Consider the following 11580-nt stretch of genomic DNA (forward strand, 5'->3'; position numbering starts at 1 on the left):
GGCCGTATGGCTTACTCCGGCTCCTATTTCTTATGTTCTTATGTTCATATGTAAGGTGAAATGCATTGATAATGCTTTGTTTCCTATTGACCTGCACCAACAGAAACAGATATTAACTAATTACTGACAGGTAAACAGCCGGACAGCAATATTACAATATTCAAATCCTCTGTATAATGACTTATTCTTATTCTATGTATAGTTATAGTAAACACTTTAATTGTTTTGCTGTTGAATAATCCCCTTCCCGCAACACAGTCCTGAGAATCTGTGGCTTATGAGTGCTGAATTTCATTATGTTACCGTTAGACGGAATGAAAATTGGGCTGTGGTTTTTGATTATTCCATTTCTGTAACTGAGTAAGGTTTGACGAATCAGGTCTTATCTATGATTCAGAGCCTCTACACAGGTAAGCTGCACCGATATCTGGCCTTAGCTCAATAAGGTGCGTCCCTGCGATGAGAGACATGTATAACTGAGGAAAATGCATATCAGGTTTTGATAATACAGAGATCAGTCCCGGGGGCAATAAATAATAACATTAATAATTTGATAATAATGTAATATATCGGGCAATGCTTCAATAAATAAAACACTTCAATATCCGCAATGATTAAATAAACTGATGAATGTGATTAATTTGTACTCAAGTTACGGAGAACTCCTTAGAATTTACAGCACAAAACAGGCCATTCGGCATTACTAGGTTAAGCCAGTGTTTATGCTCCACAGGAGCTTCCTCCCACCCCTCTCCATCTCACTCTATCAGCATAAGCTTCTATTGCTTTCTACCTGGTGTACTTCTCTAGTTTCCCCTTAAAAGCATCTCTGCTATTCGCCTCCAGTACTCCAAGTTGTAGCGAGTTCCACATTCTAACCACTCTCTGAGTAAAGAAATTTCTCCGCAATTCTGTATGGGATTTATTAGTGGCTATCTTGTATTGATGATCTCCAACTTTGCACTCACGTCTCAAGTATAAGCATCTAGCTTATGTTGCCCCTTCAAAACTTAACGCCCTCTATTAGGCCACCCCTCAGCCTCCTCTTTTGTAAAGAAAGGAGCCCCAGCCTGTTCAATCTTTCCTGATGGTTAGAATGTCTCAGTTCTGGTATCAACCTTGTAAATAAATTGCACTTTCTCCTGAGCCTTAATATCCTTCATGCAATGTGGAGATCAGAACTGCACACCGTACGCTCAGTGTGGTATAACCAAGGCTTTTATATAAGCTTAAACTAGTCTCTTTGTTCATGATTCTATTCTTCTCGAAATGAAACCCAGTGCTTTGTTTGCATGTTCATGGCCTTGTTACATTGCGTTGCTAATTTAAATGATTTGTTAATCAATACTACTCTACCCCATTCCCACTCTGATTTTCCAAGGAGTATTTGGAAACCTTATTCTTCCTACCAAAATGCAGTACCTCTCACTTAGCTATATTGTAATTAATTTTTCATTTAATCGCCCTTTCTGCAAGTTTATTAATGTCTTCAGGTATTCTGTTGCATTCTTCCTCTGTATTAACTGTTTTCCCATTTTGGATTCGACTGCAAATTTTGAATTTGTGCTTCTGCTTCCCAAATCAATATCGTTTATGTAAATGGTGAACAACAGTCACCCCACCGCCAATCCTTGTGGAACATCCCTTCTCACCATCCACCTATCTGAGTAAATAGCTTTATCCACTGCTCCCTATTTTCTGTTCTTGCAGCCATCTTGCAATCCATTCAGCTGCTTGTCCCCTAACTCCACTTGCTCTGTGATTCAGTCTGCTATGTGGTACCTTATCGAATGGCTTTAAAAAATCAAAGTATATTATATCTACTGCATTAAACTAATCTACTCTTTCTGATACTTATTAAAAGTATTCACTAAGGCTACTCAAGCAAGACATTCTAAAGCGGGTGCAGGAACAGAGGGACCTGGGGGTATATGAACAAAAATAATTGAAGGTGGCAGAGCAGGCTGAGAAAACGGTTACAAAAGCTTAAGGGAATCTAAGCTTTATAAATAGAGGCATAGAGTACAAAAGCAAGAAAGCTTTGAGGAACATTTATAAAACATTGGTTCGGCCACAACTGGAGTATTGTGTCCAATTCTGGGCACCGCACTTTAGGAAGGCCATGAAGGCTTTAGAGAGGGTGTATAAAAGGTTTGCAGGAATGGTCCCAGGGATGAGGGACTTCAGATACATAGATATAATAGAGAAGCTGGGGTTGATCTCCTTAGAGCAGAGACGATTGAGAGGAAATTTGATAGCGGTGATCAAAATCATGAGGGGTCTAGACAGTGTAGTCAGAGTAAATAGAGAGAAACTGTTCCCATTGGCGGAACGGTCGAGAGACAAAGGACACAGGTTGTAGGTGATGTGCTGAAGTTCCAAAGGTGACATGAGGATAAACTTTTTAAGGCAGCGAGTGGTTATGATCTGGAATGCACTGTCTGAAAGGTGGTGGATGCAGATTCAATCGTGGCTTTCAAAAGGGAATGGGATAAGTACCTGATGGAAAACATTGCAGGGCTACAGAGAAAGGGCGGGGATTGGGACCAGCTGAAGTGCATGTGCAGAGAGTGAGCACGGGCTCGACGGGCCGAATGGCCTCTTTCTGTGTTGTAACCATTCTATGATTCCCTTTTGGAACACCTGCTGACTACGCATTATTATATTATGTGTTTCTAGTTGTTTTTCTGTTACATCTTTGAGTAAGGATTCCATTATCTTTCCTGCCACCGACGTTATGCTAACTGGTCTGTAGATCATTGGAATTGCTCTATCTTCCATTTTAAATACAGGAATAACATGTAAATGGTGGACCACAGTGGTCTCCCCTTCCCTTCCTTGATCCCGATCTCCATTTCAGGGGCTAGGCCGTCCACCAATAACTACTATAAGCCCACCGACTCCCGCAGTAATCTTGAGTAGACTTCCTCCCACCCGGTTTCGTGGAAGGGCTCTATTCTATTCTCAAAGTTTCTCCAACTCGGTTACATATGTGCTTCTGAAATGTCTTCATATTCCCTCAGCCGGGTATTCACCTCCATTGAGATTGACAGGGCCCTCGACAGTGTCAATCCTGCGTTTGCTGCCATCACTCCATGCCCTCCCTGCTAGAACACAGATAGGGTTTGTTGTCCTCAGCTTCCACTGCGCCAGCCTTCACATTCAATGGATCATCCTCTGCCAATTCCGTAATGTTCAGCTAAGGCCACCAACAAACATATCTTCCACTGCCCTCTCGTCTCCCTGGGCCTCAAGACACCCTGGTCCTCTCTTCCATCACCCCTAAAATCTATTCCCCTTGCCCGGCACCTTCCTTTGCAAGCACAGGAGCTGCAACAGCTGCCCTTTCCCCACTTTCCATCACAACAGCCAGGGCCCCAACCATTCATCCACGTGAAAGACAAACTTACTTGTGCTTCTTCCAATTTGGTTATCATATTCGCTGTGCACGATCCAGCCTCCTGTACATTGGGTGGACTAAATGCAGATTGAGTGATTGCTTTGCTGAATGCATCTATTCAGTCCGCAAGTGCATCCCTGAGCTTCAACTCACTTCGCACTTTAATTCTGCATCCCACTCCCACTCTGAACTCTCTGTTCTTGGCCTCCTGCCCTGTTCCCCTTTTAAACACAATGAAGAACAGCACCGTATTTTTCGATTAGGCATTTCATTGCCTGCCTGACGCAACACTAAGTTTAAAACTTCAAATCATAAACTCTGCTCCCGTTTTCTCGGATGGCACGTGCTGGTCATGGAGGTTGGCTCCAGCAGAGGAGTGTGCTAAAGCTTCGGGTGGAAATACCAGTACACGGCCAGCGGGCTAAAGCTTGGGGTGGTGATCCCGGTACACAGCCAGCGGGCTAAAGCTTGGGGTGGTGATCCCGGTACACAGCCAGCGGGCTAAAGCTTGGGGTGGTGATCCCGGTACACAGCCAGTGGGCTAAAGCTTGGGGTGGTGATCCCAGCACATGGCCAGCGGGCTGGAGCTTGGGGTGGGGATCCCAGTACACAGCCAGCGGGCTAAAGCTTGGGGTGGTGATCCCAGTACATGGCCAGCGGGCTGGAGCTTGGGGTGGTGATCCCAGTACATGGCCAGCGGGCTGGAGCTTGGGGTGGAAATCCTGGTACACGGCCAGCGGGCTGGAGCTTGGGGTGGAAATCCCGGTACACAGCCAGCGGGCTGGAGCTTGGGGTGGAAATCCCGGTACACGGCCAGCGGGCTAAAGCTTGGGGTGGTGATCCCGGTACACAGCCAGCGGGCTAAAGCTTGGGGTGGTGATCCCAGTACATGGCCAGCGGGCTGGAGCTTGGGGTGGAAATCCCGGTACACAGCCAGCGGGCTGGAGCTTGGGGTGGAAATCCCGGTACATGGCCAGCGGGCCAAAGCTTGGGGTGGTGATCCCGGTACACGGCCAGCCGGCTGGGGCTTGGGGTGGTGATCCTGGTACATGGCCTGCGGGCTGGGGATTGGAGTGGAAACCCCGGTACATGGCCAGTGGGCTGGAGCTTGGGGTGGAAATACCAGTACACAGCCAGCGGGCTAAAGCTTGTTGTGGTGATCCAGTTAAACAGCCAGTGGGCTAAAGCTTCGGGTAGTGATCCCGGTACATGGACAGCGGGCTGGAGCTTGGGGTGGAAATCCTGGTGCATGGCCAGCAGGCTGGGGCTTGAGGTGGAAATCCCTGTACATGGACAGCGGGCTGGAGCTTGGGGTGGAAATCCCGGTACACGGCCAGCGGGCTGGGGCTTGGGTGGAAATCCTGGTACATGGCCAGCGGGCTGGGGCTTGGGGTGGAAATACCAGTACACGGCCAGCGGGTTAGGGCATGGGGTGGAAATCCCGGTACACAGCCAGCGGGCTGGGGCTTGGGGTGGAAATCCCTGTACACGGCCAGTGGGCTGGGGCTTGGGGTGGAAATCCCGGTACACGGCCAGCGGGCTGGGGCTTGGAGTGGAAATCCTGGTCCATGGCCAGCGGGCTGGGGCTTGGGATGGAAATACCAGTACATGGCCAGCGGGTTAGGGCATGGGGTGGAAATCCCGGTACACAGCCAGCGGGCTGGGGCTTGGGGTGGAAATCCCGGTACACGGCCAGCGGGCTGGGGCTTGGGGCGGAAATGCCGGTACATGGCCTGCGGGCTGGGGCTTGGGGTGGAGATCCCGGTACAAAGCCTGCGTGCTGGGGCTTGGGGTGGTGATCTCGGTACACGGCCAGTGTGCTGGTGCTTGGGGTGGAAATCCCAGTACACAGCCAGCTGGCTGGGGCTTGGGTTCGTGATACCGGTACACGGCCAGTGGGCGGGATGCTTGTGGTGGAAATCCCGGTACACAGCCAGCAGGCTGGGGCTTGTGGTGGTGATACCGGTACGTGGCCAGCGGGCTGGGGCTTGGGGTTCTGATCCCAGTACACGGCCAGCAGGCTGGGGCTTTGGGTCGAAATTCTGGTACACGGCCAGCGGGCTGGTCCAAACACCTGGGGTCTACCCAAATTTCTCTGCCACATCTGCCGCGCTACCAGTTAGGCCTGATGCGCAAATTTGGAGGAGGTTGGGGAGTCCAATCCAGTGGTGTGTCCAGTCCCATGAGTGGGTCCAGTCCCCAGTCTTATCTAGAGAAATGTGGTCCTATCCATGGCGGGGAGGGGGGTGGCCGTGAGGGTTTGGGGGCCGGATGAATGCATTCCCAAGTCCCAGGAAGCCCGGCCAGCCATAGTTAACCTGTAAAACAAGGTAAATCAGAGGTTTTAGTGGGATATGGGGAATGTGCTTTGTTCCAGTCCTAATCAGGTGCCCTCCTTCACCTCTCTTTCCAATACATTGGTGAATGTATCAGTGCCGTTTCCTGTTCTCGGCCTGAACTCAAGAATTTCATTCACATTGCTTCCAATTTCCACCCTTACCTGACCTTTACATGATATATCTCCGACTCTTCCCTTCCCTTCCTCGACTTCTCTCCCTGGATCTCTGGGGATAGGCTATTGAAAAACATTCACTATGATCCCACTGACTCCCACAGCGACCTGGAATACATTTCCTCCCACCCTGCATCCTGTAAACTCGAGTTCGTTCTCCCAGTTTCTCTGTCTCTGCCGCATCTGCTCTGATGATGCCACATTCCATACAAGTGCTTCCGACATGTCTTCCTTTTTCCACAATCGAGGATTCCCCTCTACCGTGGTTGACACGGCTCTGGAACTTGTCCGTTCTATATCCCACAGTTCTGCTCTCACCCTTTCCACTGCTTCCCAAAACCACGATAGGGTTCCCCTTGTCCACCCTTTCGCACTACCAGCCTCCACATTCAGTGGATCTTCCTCCACCATTTCCGCCACCTCCAGCGTGATCCCACCACCAAACGCATCTTACCCTCACTTCCACTTTCAGCATTCTGAAGGGACCGTTCCCTCCGCGACACCCTGGTCCACTCCACTATCACCCCAACACCCCTTCCCCTTTGCCCTGCACCTTCCCTTGGAAGTGCAGGAGATGGAACAACTGCCCTTTCACCTCCTCCCTTCCCACTGTCCAGTGCCCGAAATACTCCTTCCAGGTGAAATAGCGATTTACTTGTAGTTCTTGCAATTAAGTATATTGTATTCGCTGCTCACGGAGCGGTCTCCTCTACATTGGGGAGACCAAACGCAGATTGGGTGACCGCTTTGCACAACACCTCCGTTCAGTCCGTAAGGGAGACCCCGTGCCTGCACTTTAATTCTCCACTCCACTCCCACTCAGACCTCTCCATCCTCGGCTTCTTACACTGTTCTAATGAAGCTCAACGTAAGCTCGAGGAACAGCACCTCATCTTTCGGTTAGGCACGTTATAGCCTTCTGGACTCAACATTGAGTTCAACAATTTCAGATTATAACCCCTTCCACTTTCTTTTTTTCTCTCTCTCTCACAGGGCAGCTGTCGATCATTCAGCCATTGCCATTTACACTTCATCTAGAGCCAGTTTTATTTCTTAAGTTATCCCATTGCCATCTCCTTTTGCCTTGCACCATCAGCCATTTTGTTTTTTAATCTCTCCTGCCTTCCATCCTATCACAGACATTTCCTTTTGTCCTTTCCTCCCCTCCCCACTTTCCCTACCCCTACACTTGCTTTAACACCTGTTCCACCTCCAGCTTCTTCCAGTTCTGACGAAGGGTCATCGAACCGAAACGTTAGTTTTGTTTCACTCCCTACAGATGCTGCCTGACCCGCTGACTGTTTCCAACATTTTCTGTTATTGAATCAGAGGCTGCCCGCCTTATTAAAATATTAAAATTGCCCAACTGCCTCCTGGGAGCGTTTCGCTGCCCGCCCCCTGTCCATTCTCCGTTAAACTCGGAAGCGGGCGGGTTGGGGTCGGGAGGATATTTTTAAATTTTGACCTATGACCCGATCCCAACTCGCCGGTACTGGGTTGTTAAAATCCAGCCCTTACTGTCTGGGCTCAGACACGGAGAATGTGTGATCAGTAATTTCACGTCTCTTTTCCCTTCTGTGTTTTACAGTGAATTTGCTGGCGATTGTGATCCTATCCGGGGGAAAGTGCGGGCTCTCCACCTGTACCACTCGCTACCTGGTGGGCATGGCAGCGGCGGATCTCCTGCTCATTGTCACTGCAGTCATACTGAGGCAGATCAATTATCATTATTTCCCAGTGTGTTTCCTGCACATCACCCCTGTGTGTAGTGTTATCTTTGTCCTGGCCGCTGCAGCCACAGACTGTTCTGTCTGGTTCACCGTTACTTTCTCCTTTGATCGATTTGTGGCCATTTGTTGCCAAAAGCTGAAAACGAAATATTGCACCGAGAAAACTGCGGCTGTGGTTCTGGCATCAACCTGCATTCTGCTCTGTTTAAGAAACGTTCCCTTCTACTTTATATTTCAACCCAGGGAGATAATCGACAATGTGCCGTGGTTCTGTTCTACAATCCCAAACTATTTTACTGAGCCCGGGTGGGTGGGATTTCTATGGTTTGATAGGGGTTTAACCCCATTGCTCCCATTCGCTTTAATTCTGTTGCTCAATGCTCTGACAGTCAGACACATTTTAGTGGCTAGTCGGGTCCGTAAGGGACTGAGGGGTGAGAGTAAGGGAGGGAATGACAGAGACCCAGAGCTGGAGAGCAGAAGGAAGTCTATGATTTTACTCTTCACAATATCCGCCAGCTTCATACTGTTGTGGCTGATCTATGTTATAGACTTCTTATATTATAACATTGCAGGAACAGATCCCCGTTATTACCCTGATTCTTTGTATATCTTTGAACAAGTCGGAATTATGCTGCGGGATTTAAGTTGCTGCACAAACACATTTATTTATGGGGTGACTCAGTCCAAGTTCAGAGAGAAGGTGAAGAGTGCGGTGAAATATCCAATTTCCTCAATTATTCAATTCATTAATAATCAGAAAAAACTGAGCACAGCCCAGAACCGGCTCCCAGTGTTTCCAGCCCAGGAATGTAATATTCAGCCCCAGACTGCCATGCACTGAATTACACCAGCAAACGCTGGAGATCTGACGAGACAGCCAGAGGCGGGGCGAGCACTCTGTTTAGGACTCGGCGCTGTTTCTGATTGACATTTCCACGATCTCTTTTGGGACCACTAGTTCAATGCATTCCATCTGCGATCTCCTGTAAAGAGTCCCTTCAGCGATTGAGTGCAGCAATTCCTTCGCAGCTTCCAGATTAAGAGCCTTTTCAGTAGGTAGGCAGACAGAGCGGAGCTGCAGTCCTGAGGATTGTATTACATGGAATATACAGCACACAAACAGGCCATTCGGCCTAATCAGCCTGTGCTGGTGTTTATGCTCCACACCAGTCTCCACCCATTGCAGCTATCTCATCGCAGCCTCTCAGAATATCTTTTTATTCCCCTTTCTCTCATTTACTCGTCTAGTTTCCTTCTGAAAGAATCTAAATTATTTTCCTCAAACACTTTCTGTGGTAGAGTTCCACATTTTAACCACTGTCTGAGTAAAGAAATTGCACCTTATTTCCCTATTGAATTTATTAGTAACTATCTCCACATCTACCCTGTCCAACCCATTCGTAATTTTCAAGATCTCTATCAGGCCTCATCGAAGTCCTCTCTCTTCTATAGCAGAAAGGCCCAACCTGTTTACTGTTTCCCGATCGCTGCAATCTTTCAGTTCTGTTGCCATCCAACTAAATATTTGTAAGCCCGAAGCTATTGGCCCCCATCAAAAACTCCATTGCCAAGCCACCGACTGCACCCCTCTCCTTAGCACCCGTTTGCTGTTTGCAACCTAGGTATTGTATTTGACCACGGGATGATCTTCCGACCAGATATTCATTACATCACCAGGACGGCTTACTTCCACCTCCATAACATCGCCGAACTTCACCCGTGCCTCAGCTTATATGCTGCTCAAACCATCGTCCATGCCTTTGGAAGCTCTAGACTTGATAACACCAATTCTCTACTGGCCGGCTTCCCATCTCCCACCCTCCATAACTTGAGCTCATCCAAAGCTGTACTGCCCGTAACCTAACCCACACCAAATCCCGGTAACCCACTAGCCCTGTGCTCGCTGACCTACAGTGACTTCCGTTCCGGCAAAGCCTCCATTTAAAAATTATCATCCTTGCATTCAAATACCTACATGGCCTCGTTCTCCCTATCACTGCAAGCTCCACCATCCTCAGAACGCTCCCGAGATCCCTGTGCTTCTCCAAATCTGGCCTGTTGCACATCCCCGATTTCAACCGCTCCATCATTATCGGCTGTGCTTTCAGCTGCCTGGGCCCTAAACTCAGGAATCCCCTCCCTAAACCTATCTGCTTCTCTAAATCTCCCTCCTCCTTTAAGATGCTGCTTAAAATTTACACCTTTGATGAAGCTTTTGATCATCATTGCTAATATCACCTTATGTGGCTGAGGGTTAGGTTTTGTTCACTAACGCTCCTGTGAATAGCTTGGGTTATTTTACTATGTTAAATGCGCTATATGAATGAAAGTACTTGTTGCTGTAAATATTTTTCGCACTTTCTCCAGTGGCTCTCCAGCGAGTACAAGCCCAATCGACCCAATCTCTCCTCATACGTCATTCCTGCCATCCGAGGTATCAGTCTGGTGAATCTTCGCTGCACTCCCTCCATGGCAAGAATATCCTTCCTCAGATAAGGCGACCAAAACTGCACACAATACCCAAGGTGTTTTCTCACCAAGGCCCTGTACAACTGCAGCATGACAACCTTCCTCTACTCGAACCCTCTCGCTACGAAGGCCAACATACCATTTGCCTTCTTAACCGCCTGCTGCACCTGCATGCTTACCTTCAGCGAATGGTGCAAAAGGACACCCAGGTCTCGTTGCACTTCCCCTTCTCCCAATCTATTGCCATTCAGATAATAATCTGCCTTCCTCTTTTTACCACAAATGTGGAAAAGCTCGCACGTATCCACATAATACTGCATCTGCCATGCTTCTGCCCAACCACCCAACCTGTCCAAAGCATACTGGAGTTTCTCGACATCCTCCTCACAGCACACACGCCCACCCAGCTTTGTGTCATCTGCAAACTTAGATATATTACATCTAGTTCCCTCGTCTAGATCATTTATATACATTGTGAATAGTTGGGTTCCAAGGATCGATCCCTGCAGTACCCCACCAGTCACTGCCTGCCACTGGGAAATAGAGCTGTTTATTCCAACTGTTTGCTTCCTGTCTGCCAACCAGTTCTCTATGTAAGCCAGTACCGTGCCCCCAATCCCATGTGCCTTAACTTTACACGCTACTCTCTTATGCGGGACCTTATCGGAAGCCTTCTGAAAGTCCAAATACACCAGATCCACTGGTTCTCCCTTAACTATTCTACCAGTTACATCCTCAAAAAATTCCAGTAGATTAGTCAAGCAGGATTTTCCTTTTGTAAATCCATGGTGACTTTGCCCGATCCTGTCACTGTTTTCCAAGTGCTCTGCTGTTACATCTTTTATAATGGACTCTAATATTTACCCACTACCGAAAATTCCTCGTTTCCTCTCTACCACCTTTTTTGAATAGTGGGGTTACATTAGCTACCCTCCAATCCATGGGAACTGTTCCAGAGTTTATAGAATTTTGGAAGATGACCAGCAAAGCATCAATATTTCTAGGGCCACTAGCTTAATTATCCTAGCATGTAGATTATCAGGCCCTGAGGATTTATCGGCCTTCAATCCCGTCAATTTTCCTAATACTATTTCCCTAGAAATACTTATTTCATTAATTACCTCCCTCTCATCAGACCCTATGTTCTCTTTCATCACTGGGAGGTTATTTGTGTCCTCCTTTGTTAAAACAGAGCCAAAGTATGTATTTAATTGGTCTCCCATTTCTTTGTTCCCCTTTATAAATTCCCCTGATTCTGACTGCAAGGGACCTATGCTTGGCTTCATCAATCTTTTTCTCTGCACATATCTATGACTTTTAGTCAGTTTTTATGTTCCCTGGAAGCTTACTCTCATACTCTATTTCCCCCCTCTTAATTAATCCCTGTGACCTCCATGTTGAATCCTATACTGCTCCCAATCCTCAGGTTTGCTGCTTTGTCTAGAAAAATTATATGTCCCCTCCTT

The 11580-nt window shown here is 47.9% G+C and overlaps 1 protein-coding gene across 1 annotated transcript; it reads left to right on the forward strand.

Annotated features, from left to right (window-relative positions):
• The first annotated feature begins 7514 nt into the window (after positions 1–7514).
• On the forward strand, positions 7515–8486 carry LOC147089981 (putative G protein-coupled receptor 139). The gene has a single exon (XM_085977020.1). The coding sequence runs from the start codon at positions 7578–7580 to the stop codon at positions 8484–8486; it is 909 nt and encodes a 302-aa protein (XP_085833146.1). The 5' UTR covers positions 7515–7577.
• Positions 8487–11580: the final 3094 nt, after the last annotated feature.

This window comes from Somniosus microcephalus, unplaced genomic scaffold (assembly GCF_052327205.1).
Source record: "Somniosus microcephalus isolate GS21.2 unplaced genomic scaffold, FLI_Smic_1.0 unresolved_chr4, whole genome shotgun sequence".
Classification (NCBI taxonomy): domain Eukaryota; kingdom Metazoa; phylum Chordata; class Chondrichthyes; order Squaliformes; family Somniosidae; genus Somniosus; species Somniosus microcephalus.